Here is an 18490-nt window from a genome sequence, read left to right as displayed (position 1 = left end):
AATGGATCTAATTAGTTTTTTAGCAACGTTGGAGGATGAATTAGTGACAACCATTTTCTCAAGGCAATGAAATTTTCCGAAATCAAATTAAGAAAAACCAATTGTTGTTGCAAATTCGTCACTTTTTCTTCTGTTGAATTTTTGAGTCATTAAGTGATCACATATGCTAAACTTATAATTCCCAGATTATCTCTCGGTCTTAGCTTTCCAACAGGCTACTGTGAGCTTCATTTTGCCAACTAAAGCTTGAGATATGTCTTTCCAAAATTGAAATATTAAAATTACGAAAATTCTAAAAAAATGAATGGGTAGGCCAAAATTAGGCATTTTTAATTAAAAATTCTAATATAAATTAAGTTAAAAATTGTAATTAAATATATAATTATAATTATTAAATTAATTAAATATATATAAATTAAATTAATTAATTAAATACTAAATTAATTATATTACAAAATATATTAAATTAATTAAAATTAAAAAATATTTAATTAAAAAATATTATTGTGGTTGTTTTACCTCCATGTAATGGGCCACGGTGAAACAAAGTGGGAGGCATTAGGGAGTAAAGAGAGGTATAAGGAGAATTTCGAGGGTGAGGAATTTTGAGAGTTATAAGGAGTTACTACTATGATATAAATAAGTTTTAATGTCCCAAGGAGTAGTGGAGTGATAAGGGATTTCGGGTGCATGATTTCGGACGTTGCTTTAAAGTAAGTTACGAAAAGCATGAGCTCCGAAGTGAGGTGGGACCGAGGAAGTGAAGAGGCATGTGGAGTGGAATCCTCCTTGCACAAATTACAACCACTGTATTATATTAAGCCCTGATCACAAAAGCTACACCAACTGCCTTATATTGAGATTCTTGGGATTTCAGATCTGGAAATTTTTATTAAAATCGCAATTAGAAAGGCTCTCCGAGATTTAGAGGTAAGATTTTTTAAAATATATATATTAATTGTCGGTTGGGTGGTTCTGTAGAATGGTTAGTAATAAAATAATAATTTAATTAAAAATTAATAAAAAAAATCTAATATTTACCATTTATTTACAAAAATTAAAATAATATATATTTTGTACATTTTAGCCTAAGTAATAAAAATCATTGAACTCTAGATAAGTGTCATTTGTAAATCGTGAGTCCAAATGAGATGAAAGGAGAATTGATGGAAAGCTAGTGAAAGTAAATCATGAGTCCAATTGAGATGAAATGAGAATTGATGGAAAGCTAGTGAAAAATCAAACATAATGATGTAATCATAAACATAATGATATAATCATAATGGATATTTGAAGACAAAAAATTCTGGCAAAATTATCACACATTTAACCAAATGAAAATATTAAAAGGTGATTTAGCCAAAATTTACAAAAAGGGTCTCCATTATTATTATAAAAATAATAAGTTAAAAATGAGGGTTGTGATTTCACCACAACACATGCAAAATATCCCATCATAAAGGTATATCCGAGAAGTACATGTTTTACCACTGATAATAATATATGATTGTTGTTGGCTTGTTTCCCTAAAAAATGCCATTTAGGATAGCTATGGAAGTTCAAGTTTAAAAACTATAGGAAAAATTGCCGAAATAGAAAAATGTGTCGTGAGCTAGTGGAATAGGTAGGTGGCCTCCAATATCCACCTAGATCAAAAGATTTATTTATTTGCATATATAACTACCATGAAATATTACCATTAGAGACACTTAGTAGCCATCATGTTTGCATGTAAGTTAGTCATTTGTCTATGAGAAAATAATTGGGTTAGGAACCTCAAAACATTCTTTGGTTACTCCAATTAATTCTTGTTCATGCTATGTACCCAATCACATACATATGAGAATTATATAGTGGCCAATGGGTCACCCTTACATACAACCTATCACTAATACACACACACACACACACATCCTAGTTGCAAAAGCCTCAATGAATTAACATAGTTGGAAGCCAAGAGGCTCTACCCTCAACATGTTCTCTCATACTAGTGTAATATCTTATGAAGAATTCAACAAGACAAGGCCAGAGCTTTTCACCATTTTATCCAATCTAACATAGCCTTAGTCCTTCAACCTAGTGATGTTCTCAAGCATGTCAATGAGGCAAGGAGACTAACTTCTCATTAACCTAATCAATATCCAACCATAGTCTCAGTTGTGCCTATCTCATTCTATAGTTCGTTGCCCACTAACCAATCCATGATGTGATTAGGGAACTTAGGCTTCTCAAGTAAAAAGATGGGTGTGAAGGCCACTCTTCTTCACAAGCATTGAGATGGTAGAAATCCATCTAACCATTGATCCCAAGACTTCCACAAATTCTACATGCCCCTTCACAGTTGGTTTGCATCAACACAAGGGAGTCCCTTTGCTAACAATGTCGTCCCCTCTCAACGATTATTTACTTTCCTAACAATCATCAAATTTGCAACCCTCTTTCCCATGTTGGGTTTCGGCTTCTCTACCCAAATTCAATAGTAAAATTCAAGCTTTAATTGGCCCAACTCTTTAGTAATTAACATAGCTCGACTTCAGTATCCTTGTGTGCAATTTCGGTAGTCCAAACAAGTTTCGTTTACTTGTAAAATATTAGGAGAAAACCCACTGACAATTCTATTTTTCTCAACTCATGTGTACTTCCACAACTCATGGATACTCTTCCTTAGCACCACAACTCATGGATACTCTTCCTTAAGCACCTATTATTTGTTCTGAACACTCCCATACATGGAAGAATATCTCTTTGAACACTATGTGCATTTCCCTCCTTCCCAAGAAGGTTCATAATTTTCTTGCTTGCAGTAGAGGAATTTGTCGGTTAACCTTGGAAATTAAGCTAGATACTAGTTGTGTAAACCTTGGAAATTAGGTTGGGTACTTGTTGCACCAACCTTGGAAGTTAGGTTAGGTTAGGTAGTTGTGCCATTTTTTAACATTCTTCTTTGTTTCATATACCTTGAATACCATCATAATATGGGTTGCTTGTAGCCCCTCTACCCAACTCTCTTTGAATAATTGATTTTAAAGAAATGGAAAGAGAGGAGAAAAAATGAATTTAAATTTGGCAATAGAGTATTATGGATTTTCAATGAAGGTAATCTTAACATTGGGAAAGGTAATCTCCATAACCTCCTCACTCCTTTGACTGGTGTTGGTATCTTGGGCAGTGCCACTGCTCCACCCTTTAGTTAATTGTTCAAAAATCTTCTTATTAATTATCAAAATACATCTACATGATTTTAAAATTATCCATCTTCTTATTAATAATAAAAAAACATTTACATGATTTTTAAGTTTTCAATTCCAATTTTAAAATTGACAAAATATATTTCTCACTACAACACTAAAACATAATTATATACATAATTATATTTGCATACTAGAAAAAATAAAATTATTACAAAAAAGATAAATTTTAAAATAGACTTAATCTAAAATTAAAATATTTAGAGTAGCAGGGCCATATAAATTTAATGGTTAGTAAATTTTGATTGCCATCAATCCAGAACGAACATCAAAACACTTCATAATATATCCACAATGAACATCAAAACACTTCATGATGTATCTTATCTTAGGCCAATTAAAAAATCATAAAAACTAATTAAATTATAACTTTAAAGGAGATTTGGTTATGAAAATAATGAAAATAATTAATATATGAAAATAATTAATATATAATTTAAACATATATACATTTTAAAAACATCGAACAAAATTCTTAATTATGGAGATTTGTCTCCACTTTAATATGGAGATTCTTAATGTGTAAATAGGCTTAGTTACAATAACATGGGTTGATACATATCAAATGCCCAAAAAAACATAACTCACTTCATACAACACTTGTTAATATGAAGTTGTTAATCCAGGGGTTCCTCTGGAACTGAGGACGGAAGACAAGAATGAAGACTCGCAGATTGCAAATACACAGAGAAAGGACCTAGGTGACTCTGCTACCCAGGATACAACCAACCAAGCAGGTCCGAGCGCTCCTGCAGGTGGTGGCTCCGCAAGCAAAAAGGGCCATCCTTCTAAGATTGAAGATCCCTATCAATTCGGGTGCCGCATTGTTGAAGAATCGCCTCCAACCTCTCATGAAGATTAAAAAGGCCTGTGCCTACTGGTTTTGTTTCATTGCTGTAATAAGATGCTCCATACCTTCTGGGTTTATAGTCATTTCATGTTTTATAGCTCACAGGATCAGATCTATTCCCAATTTTGATTTGTCGGTTTCCCCTACGCGGGCGGCATTCTCTTGTTGTTTAGTCACAGTTTTGGATCAATTTGTTTATTGGTTAGATTCCAGTAATGAAAGGGTTGCACCGCACAGAGTATTTGAATGGGTCCAATCAACCTGTCCTGGTCAAGATACACTTCTGGTCTGTCTTTAGTCACAATCTCCAGATATATCAAGTTTTTAAGCAAGTCATTAGGCAAGTTTTTTTGGTTAGTTTTCAAGCGAGTTTTTGTAAGCATGTCGCTTCTCGAGGCTAGAACTCTCGAGGCATCTGCCTCTTTGTAATCATATTTTTGTATCAATATAGGAGTAGACAAATTCAAAAAAAAAAACACTTGTTAATATGAAATGTTGTTTTAGTTAATGAATTTAATTGAAAAGATAAAAAAGAATATAATTATTTTGGAGATAAATTTTTAATTTATTTATAAAACTATAAATCTTTTAACATATTCTATAAAAATGAAATCTGCATTATTCACTTAATAATTATTGATATTTAAATTAAAATTATAAAAGTACTGTTCCAAAATAAATAATCATCTTAACATAATTAATAAAATAATAATTCTTTTATTAAGATTTTCAATTTATTTTATAATTTTCCCATAGACATAACTTTAATAACTTCCTATGTTGAAATGTCTAACTTTAATAACTTCCTATGTTGAAATTCAAATTTTTGTAATCTATATTTTGAATATATAAAACATTTTAAAAAATAATCACATTAAAAATTTTAATTTACGGATTCCAATCAACCTATATAATTTATTTTGTTTTTTTAAATAAATTTCAATTCAAAATGTTTTGACCTCCACACATTCACAGACGCATAGTTGAGAAGCATTTTATGGATACGTTTATGGCAAAGAAAGCATATTCCCGATCGTCATTGATGCAAACGACCATGCTTACGCAAACCACGTGGTAATCGTTTACATTTTGCGAAAATGTCGGCAGAAAAACAGTGGTCGGACGATTCCACTGACTTTTTCCGGCCAAAAATGCCGTAGTCTAAATTCTTTGGAGTATATTTGGCGGAAAATTTTGCTGTAGCTTAATGATTTTAGTGTTATTTATATTTTTGAATCATTTGTTTTTGGAAATTTCTATTTGTTCAAATTATAAATTTTATTTTTAATAATTAGAAAATTAGTAACTTTGATAGATCAATAGTCATTAATACAATTATTTATAAATATCAATAAAGTTGTTCTATCATTTGTGTCCGGATACTTAAACCTATATAACGGAAAAAAACAATCTGTTATAAATATCAATAAAGTTGTTCTATCATTTGTGTCTGGATACTTAAACCTATATAACGGAAAAAAACAATCTGTTCACCAAAAGGCTTGAGCTAAAAGCTTACGGCAAAATTAATAAATTTGAATTAAATCATTTATATAATATTTTTTTAATTTTAGAAAAGAAATATTCACTTGAAAGTTGTGCCATGTTTGAATTTATTACAACAATATTTTTGCTGAATAAAGGATGTGAATTTATAATAATCTATAATCTATATAATCTGATTATAAATCAGTTAATGGTTCTAAAAGACTAGATGAAATATCTCTAATGTATTAGATTTGAGATTTCTATGATTTATATAGTACATAAATGTCTTCCAGAATAATCACATTATTAAGATTTAGTCAATGTATTTCATCTTCCATCCTGGAAACAAAGTGATTATTCCAAAAAACATTTATCTATCTCTAATATTTTTGCTGAATAAAAGATGTGAATTTATAATAATCTATAATCTATACAATTTGACTATAAATCAGTTAGATGGTTCTAACAGACTAGATGAAATATCTCTAATGTATTAAATCTGAGATTTTTGTGATCTATAGAGTACATAAATGTCTTTCAGAATAATCACATCATTAAGATTTAGTCGATGTATTTCATCCTCCATCTTAGAAACAAAGTGATTATTCCAAAAAAACATTTATCTATCTCTAATATAATTTCTCAAAAAAAATTAACACATAAAATATGAATCAGAAAAACCTAAATTCAATTATATTACATTTTAAACCATCAAAGATCACACTCCTTCCACCATTATAGGACAGAATTCAATTATATTACATTTTTAAACCATCAAAGATCACACTCCCACCATTATATTACAGAATTCAATTATATTACATTTTAAACCATCAAAGATCACACTCATTCCACCATTATATTACAGAATTCCAACCCTACAGTTGGAAAAGGACGAAATTGAAGTAAAAGCTGTGTTGTGAGCATTGACTAGCCTCCACACAATGTGAAATAATAGTTACAGAGATAATCAGAGAGTTACTGGGACAAACAGCTCTTCCACATTTTGGTGCGCTGTCAAACAGGGCTCTGTCGCAGGTTCGCGCACTGAATCAAGAAATTCTGACGAATAATATCGATCTGAATGCAATTCCGGTTGGAGAACAATGAATCGGGGCATCATGGATGGGAGGCGAGGCAACACAGCTTCAAACTTCAATGTCTGAATTACTTGTATCATTTTGGGTCTCTGTTTCAAATCAGGATTGCAGCACCATAATCCAACAACCATGAGCCGTATCATTTCTCTGGCATCGAATCCTCCATTTAATCTATTGTCTGCCGCATCCAGCAAACAGTGTTTGCCATACAAACCCCACACCCATTCAACCAGCGGCCAGCAAGAATCTTTATACAGCTGCCCGACCGCGTAGGTAGCCGGTCTTCCAGAGGCTATTTCAAGCGCAACAACCCCAAAGCTGAACACATCGGTCTCGGCACTGGCAATTCCAGATATCACACTCTCCGGCGCAAGGTACCCACGAGTCCCGCCAGGCACAGTGAAATGCGAGCTGTGACCGTGCTCTATTACCCGTGCCAAGCCAAAGTCCCCGAGATGGCCTCGGAATTCCGAGTCCAACATTATGTTGCTGGATTTTATGTCTCGATGCAGCACCCTGTGTTCGAATTCGTCATGGAGATACACCAGAGCAGATGCTAAATCACAGGCTATTCCATACCTGATATTCCATTCTAGCGTTGGCCGGTCTGTACTTTCTGATGATCTATGGAGATACTTATCCAGACTTCCATTGGACATGAATTTGTAAACGAGCAGCAATTCGCCGGGTTTCTCATGACACCATCCCAATAGCGGAACCAAGTTCCGGTGCCTGAGCTGATCAATGATGGTGACTTCTGACAAATACTCTTTGCTTCCTTGTCTCGATCCTGCAGAAATTCGTTTCACAGCGACTGTTTCACTACTATCCTGCGACACCCCTTTGTACACATTTCCAAAACCTCCCTCGCCCAACTTTTGGTCTTCACTGAAGTTATTTGTGGCAGCCCTGAGCTCATTATATCTATACTCCCGGGGACGACCACCATGTACTCTGAACTGTATAACACGATTTAGGGTTTTGGTATCTTGAACAATTCTTGATCTTTTTTCCCTGATGCGCTTGCGAAGGCCAAAGAACAAGAAAGGCGCCATCGCCAAGATCGTAGCCAAGCAGCAAACGAGGATTATTATTATTATGACTTTATTGGGACCCTCAGAATCGCTGAGCTGGATTGAAAAGCTCCATGAAATTATCTTGTGTAATTGGTGGGAAAGCCCCGTTGAAGCCGAGAACCCAACCAGAACCTTTTCAGGAAGATACTCGGAAAGATCTATTCTGTAGGACAAAATCGGGTCCGAGGGTTTGGAACTATCATTGGCGGCCAGAAACACCTGTAACATCTTCTCTGTGCCATTATAGTCAACCCATGCATTCCATGTTATATTGCCATTAAGCCGCTGGGCCGAGGGCAACGAATAGGTCTTCACAGAAGTAATATTGTTGACATCAATTCCAACATGATTATCATCCGGATCATGGGGATTCGTCCTATAGTACGGGTCGGGTTCTGCATTTTTGAATGTATCGAATTCAACAGCGACAGTCTGTGTAGAGTTTTTGCCATTGGTGGTCTCATTGAACAGACCTAACCACATGCCGGAGCCATTCACAGGTGGTGCAGACCCGAATGGCGCCATGAAGAAAGCAAGCCCATCTGCGAAGGTCGCATTCGGAGATGGTGGGCCTTTTGCTATTACGAACTGAAACTGAGTTTGAAAGCTGCCCTTTGAGCGTTTACGCCAGAGTCTGATTGGATCTTTGTATACTGCCCAACCCAAACTCCAATTAAAATTATCATTGAAGCTGCTCTTTGTAAGCTGGATTCTATCCAATGGATCTCTGACTGCATCCAGTTGAGTAACAATATCCTCCATATTGCTCTCAGTAAAAGAGGTGAAGTTGAAGCTCATGTCTGCCTGGGCAAGAAAAAGGATAGTGCTTGTAACAATAACAGTCAGTAATCTCTCCTTCACCTCAGCCATGGCGACTTTCCAACAAGTACGCTGCCTCAGCCATGACCCTGTAATGTTCTCTACTTGTACTCCTACCGACTTTCTGAACAGTAAGCCTCCCACGACTCTTTCAGCCAACTTTGAAAATTGCATTATGACACGACAGCTATAGTTCCTACGTAATCAAATGATATTAAAACTCAGATAAATCGACATGAAAGAGACCCAATAGTTAATAATCATAAAAAAGCTCTGAATCAAGCCTGGCACTTTCTACCTAGTTGCTTCCTGTACAGCGAGTTGCCCACGAAGCAAGGCGCTTCTATCGGGCATCCTTATCACCATTGGATGATATTCTAAGATCCAGCAGCCATGGGAAAAGTATAGCATTTCCAAAGTCAGACCATGGACTTGTACCTGTGTGCTAACCTCCAATCTAGTTTAACTTCACGGGCTTCTGTGTTTGGGAATGGAAAAGTCTAGCATTTCCAAAGTCAGACCATGGACTTGTATCTGTGTGCTAATCTCCAATCTAGTTTAACTTCATGGGCTTCTGTCTTTGATTCCCAAAGAGTGCGTTTCATTCTTAAATAATAATAATAAAAAAATTAAGAGTTAGATCAATAATTTGTTAATTTCTCATCTTATTAATTAAATAAGATTATCTTGATTACATATTCTAAGATCCAATAGGTATGAGAGAACTCTACTACTGACTTAGATCTGTGTCCGAATAGAGTTAGGGTCACATGCTTCTGCACACTTGATTTCTGAATAATGGCCATGAAACTTTGGATACTTTTGATTTATGAATAGTAATAGCAAATATTAAGGACCTTGGAAGTGAGTTAATCATTGTTTTTTCATCTTATCACATGCTTATCTCAATGAGATATTAGAAAATCCAATGAGTATGTCCAAAGTTTACTAGTGGACTTAGATCTGTGCCGAATCTCCCATCTGAGTTAAGTTTACCGGTTTCTGCTTACTTATTCATAAATAAATTTGATTTTTGAACAATAAGATTTCATGAACCTTACACTTGATTTATCAACAATAATTACTAATATTAAGCATCTAATATTAAACATCATGTAGTAAATTTATCATTAATTTACGTTTTTTCATCTTATCATCTTATTTAGTAAATTCATCATTAATTTACTCTTTTTCATTTTATCATCTTATCTGTTACATAAAAATAATATAACATTTAATATATAAGATAAAAAACAATAAACTAATTATTAATTAACTACATAATACTTAATATTTTACAAAACAATAACCTTGTACATAAAACTCCAAACATTATTATATAAAATATAACATTATTTAGAAATAATTCAAGGATAATCTAGCCAAAATATTATATAAAATATAATATTGTTTAGAAATAATGTGAGGATAACTTTGATACAAGATGCATATCAAGATATTATATAAATATAAAATATAACAATGTTTAAAATTTTTATGGAAAGGTTCATAAAGAGGATTTGTTATAGGCTTAGTCTAATTTATAGATTAAATAATTTTTTCATGACATTTTTCTAGTTAATTTTAATCAAAAACTGACAGATTTTTAGAAACTTGAATTTAAATTGTTTAAAATGTATTTTTAAAAAATTGAATCTAAATTGTTTAAAATGTATTTTAAATAACAAAAATTCTTGAAATTGTATTGTCAGATTTTAGTGAATTCTGGTGAAAAATACTATTTCACCTATAAATTAGACTACATAAAAAATTATATGACGAAAACTTCCAAATTTACATTAATTGTAACTCATACAAATATAATAAAAATACTAATAATTAACCATTTCAAACTCAACTTCCAGAATTCAGTAGATCCACAAAGTTCAGTGGATCCACCAAGTTGGACTTGGATGTAATCTTTGATCATAAAATACAATAACTAATTAACTAATTGACCATAACTTTCAACTTTTCGGAAGTCTTTGATGATAAAGTCACAGTGAGTAATTAACTACTGAAACATTGACTTCAAATTTGCGGTGATCCACAGTCTTAGACTTGGTATGAGTCAGTCTTTGATAATAAAATGGATAGACTTCGTATGAGTAATTATTAATACTTAATATTATTTTAATGTAATGAACAGATATATTCCTCTTAAATATTTTGAAACTTCGTAATTAGTTTAATGATTCTAAAATTATTATTTTCTTCATCGTTTATCATGCTTTTGACACCCAATTAATTGTGTGGAATAACTTGTTTGTAATGGTGTTTAAAGTATTGATCCAATTTCCATCCATTTTCTTGTATTTCGGGGAAATGGTGGCATTGGGTTTTCATTCCGTGGAAAAGGCAGACAGGTTCTTAAATATGTTTTTATATTTCGTGGAAACTGTCAAGGGTAATATAGACTATGTCATGTCTTCCATCCCTTTCCTCAATCAAATCAATCCCCTAAATGTGAATTTAATCATAGATTGATCTCAATCAAATCAATCCCTTAAATGTGAATTTAATCATAGATTGATTTTTCAATCTCTTTAAGCAATCAAATTAAGCACCTTGATATGAGTGCGACTTTAATCATAGATTAGCTCTGTAATTGTAAACACAAACATTATTTATGGATATAGCTCTATTATATACCATAGAATTTCATTTAAGGTTATATAACTAAGATTAGAGGGGGTCAGTTTTTTTTATATTATGTATATAACATTTTAGGTTGTAATTAGAATGAAGGAAAGTGATTATAATAAGCATCGAATTTTATATCACAACACTAGAAAAGCATGAATATTTTAAAGTTTTGTTTCTACCTTTAGAACTAAGTTTAAAGCTTATTAGTTTTACTAAAGTTTCAAGGCTCTAACTTCCCCAAGACAACGTAGAGTCTAGTACTTAAGTACCCCAAATGTTGTGTCCCAATTTCACACTCCTTTGAAACCATTAGAGAAGCATTGCAAAGTATGCTAAGTATGTTGCATCTACCTCATGGGAAGACCCTAAAAATGGCCAAATTTATCCCTTCAATGCTCCTAAGACATTGGCACAAAGCATTACATGCTTCTAGTGGTTTAACAGAAAGTGTTGAATGCTTCTACACTTTGGGCAAAGAGCATTCAAGAGGGTAGGGTTTCTAGAATGAGAGGATAAGGGTTCGACAAGGTCAAATAGTGAGCAAAAGGAGGATAGCGATGACAAAACCATGTCAATACAAGTCAAGAATGCCTAATTTCATCCCCTCAACCTTGTCAAATTAATTATAAATCAAGCCTCCACCATGAAGCAAAAGAAAAATAGAGTGAAAAATAAGATTATGTTGTAGGAGTGACAAGGGAACCCCAACTTGAAATAAGCATGCATGTGGTGAAGCTTGATTGTAAGTGCATGTGAGAGGAGGAGTCTTCAATCAAGGAGCCTCAAGGTACTACAACCAATGTAAGTGTCGTTATACAATGAAATGTCAGTGCGCAACCCCCCCCCCCCCCCCCCCTTGCCCCTGCCCACGCCCTCGCCCCCACATGACGGGGGCTTCACTCAATGAACCTCTGACATAGCACGTGTGGTTGCGGCATACTAAACAATACCTTTAATCTAACTACATATTGGAAAATACCTCTAAAATCACTTTATTTAACCCTCTATCAATACGAACCCAATACACCTTGCCCATTTAAAAAACCCCTACTTTCACTAAATATTGTAGGTATCCATTTTTTCAATAACATTTTTGACATCGCTTTATATTTATATCCCTAGTATGGTGACATGATGCCTCTCTTATGACCCCACATGCATTCTACAATGCCCCTGTAACAGTCCAGGTTATATTTCCATGTAAAAAGGCAAAAATTGACCAAGTTCATGGGACACGTATTCCAAGTTGAATGAAGGGGGAAAACATCACATTGGGGGCCACTTGTGGTTTATTACTGGCTATGGAAATTGGAAATGGAATTAGCAAAGGCAAAGAGGCCATAATTGGCATTTAATTAAAGAAATAAAGGAAAATAGGAGAAAAAGAAGATGAAGAGACAAGAATATGCTTGCAAGGAAAATTAGAGAGAAATTAGAGGAAAATGAAAGAAAAGAGGAAAGAGAAAGGAAAAGACATCAGACAACAATGATAAAAAGGCACCTGAGAAATAGTTGACAACTTTTTCTTAGCCTTTGATTAGTTTCAGGAATTGAACTCCAAGAAAGAGAGATCAAGCAAAGGAAAGCAATGGTGCACAAGAGGAAGTTTGGATAGCAACAATGAGGGGAAGAAAATAATTGGGGATTTACAGGTGACAATGTGCATGTGTGATTTAGCATGTGGAGATTTGGTGCATAGTGCATGCATTGGTTTATGGTCTTATGTTGTTGTCATTAGCATGGGATTTTCCTGGATTGATAGTGGTTTCAGACTTGTCATGCCTTCTCATTTCCTGGATGGCCATGATGTGGGGGGTTCTCTATTTGATTAAGCTTTGGATGGCCAATAAACTTGGATCCTGGTTGAGGTGGTCTCAGGAAAATTTCCAAGGGACAAGGGTGGAGATGGGCTTTCTCCTGAAACTCTTGATGGATGGGTGGAGATAGGAAAATTTTTCTCAAGCTAGTGAAGGAATTCAGAGGTTTCCAAGCTTGTTTTGATGTTAGTGATTTCTAGATCGATTTAGCTGAAATCACTATGGTCGAGGGTTGAGTTGGTTTGGTCTTTGGAATCCATGGTTTATTTTATTTTGGTTTAACCCATGTGATCCCATATTCATGCTTGGAATATGGCATGGGGGTGATTGGCTGAAACAGAGATTTAGTTCATCCCAATCTATGGTCGGGTTGTATGTAGAAGTCCCTGACTTGGTTGACTTTTGAATATGATTAACATGAAATATTTTCTTATTGTGATTGATGAGCACTTGTATTGGTTATTATGTTGATCTTATGGTTGGTTTGTCATGGATTATATTTTGGTTATATGTTGGTTATAGCATAGTTGAATGATGTGTTCTTATTCTGGATCTTGTTCATGATTTGAGAATTTACTGAATGTTTAATGTATGCAAGGGCTGACAAGTGTTGTTGCAGCTAGCTGGAGAGGGAATTGAGCCTTCTCAATGATTCTCTGATGAAGTTAAGAAGATCTTGATTAGATATGCGTTCATGACCTGTAACTATTATGTTTACTACATGTTTACCGAAATTTTTATCATGTGACTGACATGTTTAAGCAATTTATAGCCTTAGTATTCATTGTACATACATGTTCTCATTCTAGAATGAGTTCAGAAGAGTTTTGGGCGGTACTGGGTTGTGGATTGTAGGCTATAACTAAAAAAGTGGCGCAGATCTCGCAACTACGCCCTATGAACTGGAGAATTTCGATTATAACAACATGGAGGAAAGATTATGCATGCGGTTAGAGCCTTCCAACCACATGCATAGTGTTTCAATCATGATATTTGGGTGTAAAGTCTAAGGAGTGAAGGTTCCTTCTCAGGAATTGATCAAAACCAATTGTTGTCAATCACCTGGGTGATTTAGTGTCACTAAGAGATGGCATTATGTTTCAGGTTTGTAGCCCCACTTCCATAACTGGAACTTGGAAGTCGAGTCATGTCATAGTAACACTTAACTCATGTTTACCCTTGAGATCTTGTAAAATCAGGTAAATGTGGGATGGGGTGGTTACATAGTGGTGTCAGAGAGAGGTTGCAGCACTGGATCTCGGGGTAAATTCAGATTTTTATGCATGCATGTCAGTTGTCTATGTGTTTATTGTAGGTTTTAACCCCGTACAGAAATTACCTACATACGAATTCTAAAACACAGAAAATAAACAATGCGAGAGCATAGCACATAAAACACATATACACAGATATTTTCCCCTGGATCCCAAAACCGAGACTACCAGCTTGATTTTTCATTATATTCCTTTCAATGTTACAATACATATTTATACATTCTGAAGCATCCAATACCATGGACCGAAAACCATGTACAAAACCATAGGTAGGTTCACCCAATCTAATATAGGGTCCAAAAAAAAATTCCCTGAGGCGCTGCCCTAGACCCCGTAGAGGGGGGCTAACCAACCCCCCTCTAAGCCCCCCGTAAACTACGTAGACTAGTCGTGGAAAGTATATAACACAACCCAACATTCTCCCACTTGTTTTTTTCTTTCCACAGGAGAGCTTATTCATTTATCCAGCCATGAAATGCCCATTGTTTCTCTACACCAACAGAACTTCTCAGAGCTCACAGATTTTTTCAATGCATCTCTAGTATTCTTCAAAGTGTCCAACTTTACCAGCAACACTTTTTTGTCTTCTATCATATCCCTCACAAAGTGATATTGAACATTAATGTGCTTTGTCTTTGAATGATAAGCAGGGTTCTTTTCCAAGAAAATTGCACTTGGGCTATCACAGTCTATCCTTATATCTCCCTATACTAACCCCATACTTGAACACAATCTCTGCAACCAAACTGCTTCCTTGCTTGCATGAGTGGCTTCCATGTATTCTACCTCTGTAGTTGATAATGCCACTACAGATTGTTTCTTACTCATCCAGTTGATTGCACCTCCAAATAGGTTAAACACATACCCACTTGTAGATCTTCTCTGATCCAGATCTCCAGCCAAGTATGCATAAAAAAAGCCATGTATATCCAAAACTCTGTCCAATCCTGGTCTTCCTTGGTAGCACAAACCATAATCACTAGCGCCACGCAAATACCTGAAAACCCGCTTCACTGTTGTCCAATGGTCCTTTCCCAGTTTTGACCTAAATCTACTCAATACTCCCACTGCATGTGCAATGTCTGGTCTAGTACAAACCATCGCATACATCAGGCTACTGACTGCACTTGCATATGGAACATGGGACATGTCCTCTTCCTCTTCTTGTGTCTTGGGACACTGTTCAACATATAACTTTACACCAACAGGAATAGGAACCTTCATCGGTTTACTATCTTGCATATTAAGCCTCTGCAATATTGTCTTGACATACTTCCTTTGGTTTAACCATATCTTCCTCTTTGCCCGATCTCTTTTAATTTCCATGCCCAAAATATAGTTTACAGCACCAATATCTTTCATTTCGAATTTGGACAATTGGGTCTTCAAATCCTGGATAATTTCTTTGTCATTTCCAACCAACAACAAATCATCCACATACAAGACCAGATAAATAACACGGTCACCAATTAATTTAAAATACACACAGTGATCTGCTTTTCTTTTGGTGAAGCCAAGTCCCCATATAAATGTATCAAATTTCTGATACCACATCCTTGGTGACTGTTTTAACCCATACATAGACATTTTTAACTTGCATACCAGTTCTTTCTTACCCTTCACCGCAAAGCCTTCAGGTTGCTTCATGTGGATCTCTTCTTCCAAATCTTCGTGAAGAAATGTTGTCTTCACATCCATTTGTTCTACCTCAAAATAAAAAGCAGCAACAACAGATAAAAGTAATCTAATAGAAGCTACCTTGGAAACAGGAGAAAAAATATCACCAAAATCAATTCCCGTCACCTGGGAATAACCTTTTGCTACCAACCGAGCTTTTTATTTCTCCACCTTTCCTTCTGCATTTGTCTTCTTCTTGAACACCCATTTGCTGCCAATGGGTTTCCTTCCAGTCGACAACTCCACCAGATCCCAAGCCTCACTTTTGTGCAACGATTCCATTTCATCAACCATGGCCTCTTTCTAGAGTTTGCCATCCTCTGAATCTACTGCTTCCTTCACAGTTCTAGGATCGTCATCAGTAATAGATAAAGCAAAATTTAAACAGAAAGCAGATGGACTATACCTTTCTGGATACCTTCTTTCTCGAACTAATCTTCTTACAACCAGAGTTTGTGGCTCTTCATCTTCCGATTCCTCTTCTACTGTAGAGTCTGATTCTTCCTCCTTTAGCTCAAACTCTATCTTCTCAGGTTCCTTTGATGGGACTTCATGTTTAATAACATCTTTCAACTCCCTGAACACCACATCTTGGTTGTACACAACCTTCCTTGTTACTGGGTTCCAAAGCTTAGAACCCTTTAAACCATCCTTATACCCAATCAAGATGCACTTTTCAGATTTACTATCCAACTTCGTTCTTTTCTCCTTTGGAACATGTACATATGCATCACATCAAAATACCCTCAAATGTGAAAGAGAGGGTTTCTTACCAATCCATACCTCTTGTGGAGTCTTATCCTCCAACGTTGATGAAGGTGATATGTTGACCAGGTAACATGTTGTCTCTACCACCTCTACCCAAAATTCCTGTCCTAACCCGGCACCACTAAGCATGCTTCTTGCCCTTTCCATCAACGTCTTGTTCATTCTTTCTGTAACTCCATTTTGCTCAGGTGTGTATGGAGTAGTCTTTTGTCATGTTATACCACACTTCTTACGTAATTCTTTAACTTCCTTACTGCAAAACTCTCCACTGTTATCTAACCTCAACACCTTTATCTTATTCTCTGTCTGGTTTTCCACCAAAGCCTTAAATTCTGTAAACATGTTAAAGACTTCAGATTTCTTCTTAAGGAAATATATCCATGTATTCGTTGAGAAGTCATACATAGTACACAGACTTACCCTGTGATGGAACCTTCATAGGTCCAAACACATCACTGTGCATAAGCTCTAATATCTGTTTCTCCCTCTTAACACCAGAGGGGAAACTCACCTAATTCTGCTTCCCATATACACAATTTTCACAGAAATCAAAATCCAGAGAGTTATTACTCATACCTTCTACCATACATTTGCCATGAAGTATTCGAAGGCCCTTCTCTCCAATATGTCCAAGACTTTGATGCCACAGCATGGTCTTCTCTCTAGAGACCACTACATTTTCTGCTCCACTTTCAGGAACCACAGAATTGTTGCACCCATCAACAACAGTGCTACCTTGTAGCTTGTACAGAGTTCCAATCCAAACTCCCTGCATCAATACCAGTGCTCCCTGAACCATCTTGCAGGTATCCTTCTCAAACACTATTTTTACACCTGCATCATCCAGCTTGCTTACAGAAACCAGATTTTTGGCCAATGCAGGAATATGCAGAACACCCGGAAGTGTTCTAACCTTTCCACCTTGCAACTTCAACTTTACTTTTCCGTGACCAATGATTCTAGCCTTCCTATCATCCCCTAAGAAGACATCACCACCATTGTATTTCTCATACTCGTAGAACCACTCTCTATTGGGAGTGAAGTGAAATGATGCACCTGAGTCAATCAACCATGCCTCATGATTTACATGTGTACTTGAAGAAGCCAAGTACACATCCCCACCTTCATCGGAGGTGGTTTTCGCCTTTGCGAAGGAGCATCATCAGATCCCTTTCCTTTGTCAAGAGCTTTATATTTACAGTCCCTTTTGTAGTGCCCTTCCTTTTCGCATTTCCAGCAAACCACCTTTATAGGTTTTCTTGGAGATTTAGATCTCCCTCTAGATTTAGATCTCCCACTCGATGACTTATTTTTGTTTCCATTATGGGACCCTCCTTATATAGACAAGGCATCACCATTATAGCTCTCCATATTTTTCCGTCTCATCTCCTCCATCAGCAAGGATGAGACTATTTCATCAAACTGCAAAGCAGTTGCATTGCTACCTATTGCAATAACCAGACTATCCCACGAATTTGGTAGAGAACACAACAAACTGATGCACTTATCTTCATCTGAAATTTTGATATCAATAGATAATAAATAACTTACCACAGTATTAAATGCGTTCATATGCTTTGTCACCTAGTCTCCATCTTTCATCCTCAGGTTATACAACTTTTTCCGTAGGAACAGTTTATTCACTATAGACTTAGATTGGTACAAAGTCCCTAACTTGTCCCACAAAGCCTTAGTTGTAGCTTCCCCTGATACATTTGGTAATACTA

At 35.5% G+C, this 18490-nt stretch overlaps 1 protein-coding gene across 1 annotated transcript; it reads right to left on the bottom strand.

Annotated features, from left to right (window-relative positions):
• Positions 1–6424: 6424 nt before the first annotated feature.
• LOC149141064 (L-type lectin-domain containing receptor kinase IX.1-like) lies at positions 6425–8623 on the bottom strand. Its single transcript, XM_089448235.1, has one exon. The coding sequence runs from the start codon at positions 8558–8560 to the stop codon at positions 6557–6559; it is 2004 nt and encodes a 667-aa protein (XP_089304361.1). The 5' UTR covers positions 8561–8623; the 3' UTR covers positions 6425–6556.
• Positions 8624–18490: the final 9867 nt, after the last annotated feature.

The sequence above is a fragment of the Pinus tabuliformis genome, chromosome X, assembly GCF_031772625.1.
Source record: "Pinus tabuliformis cultivar Carrire ecotype Pingquan chromosome X, CPIR1, whole genome shotgun sequence".
Classification (NCBI taxonomy): domain Eukaryota; kingdom Viridiplantae; phylum Streptophyta; class Pinopsida; order Pinales; family Pinaceae; genus Pinus; species Pinus tabuliformis.
Note: the sequence above shows the minus strand (reverse complement) of the source record. Positions and strands in the feature narration are given on the sequence as shown.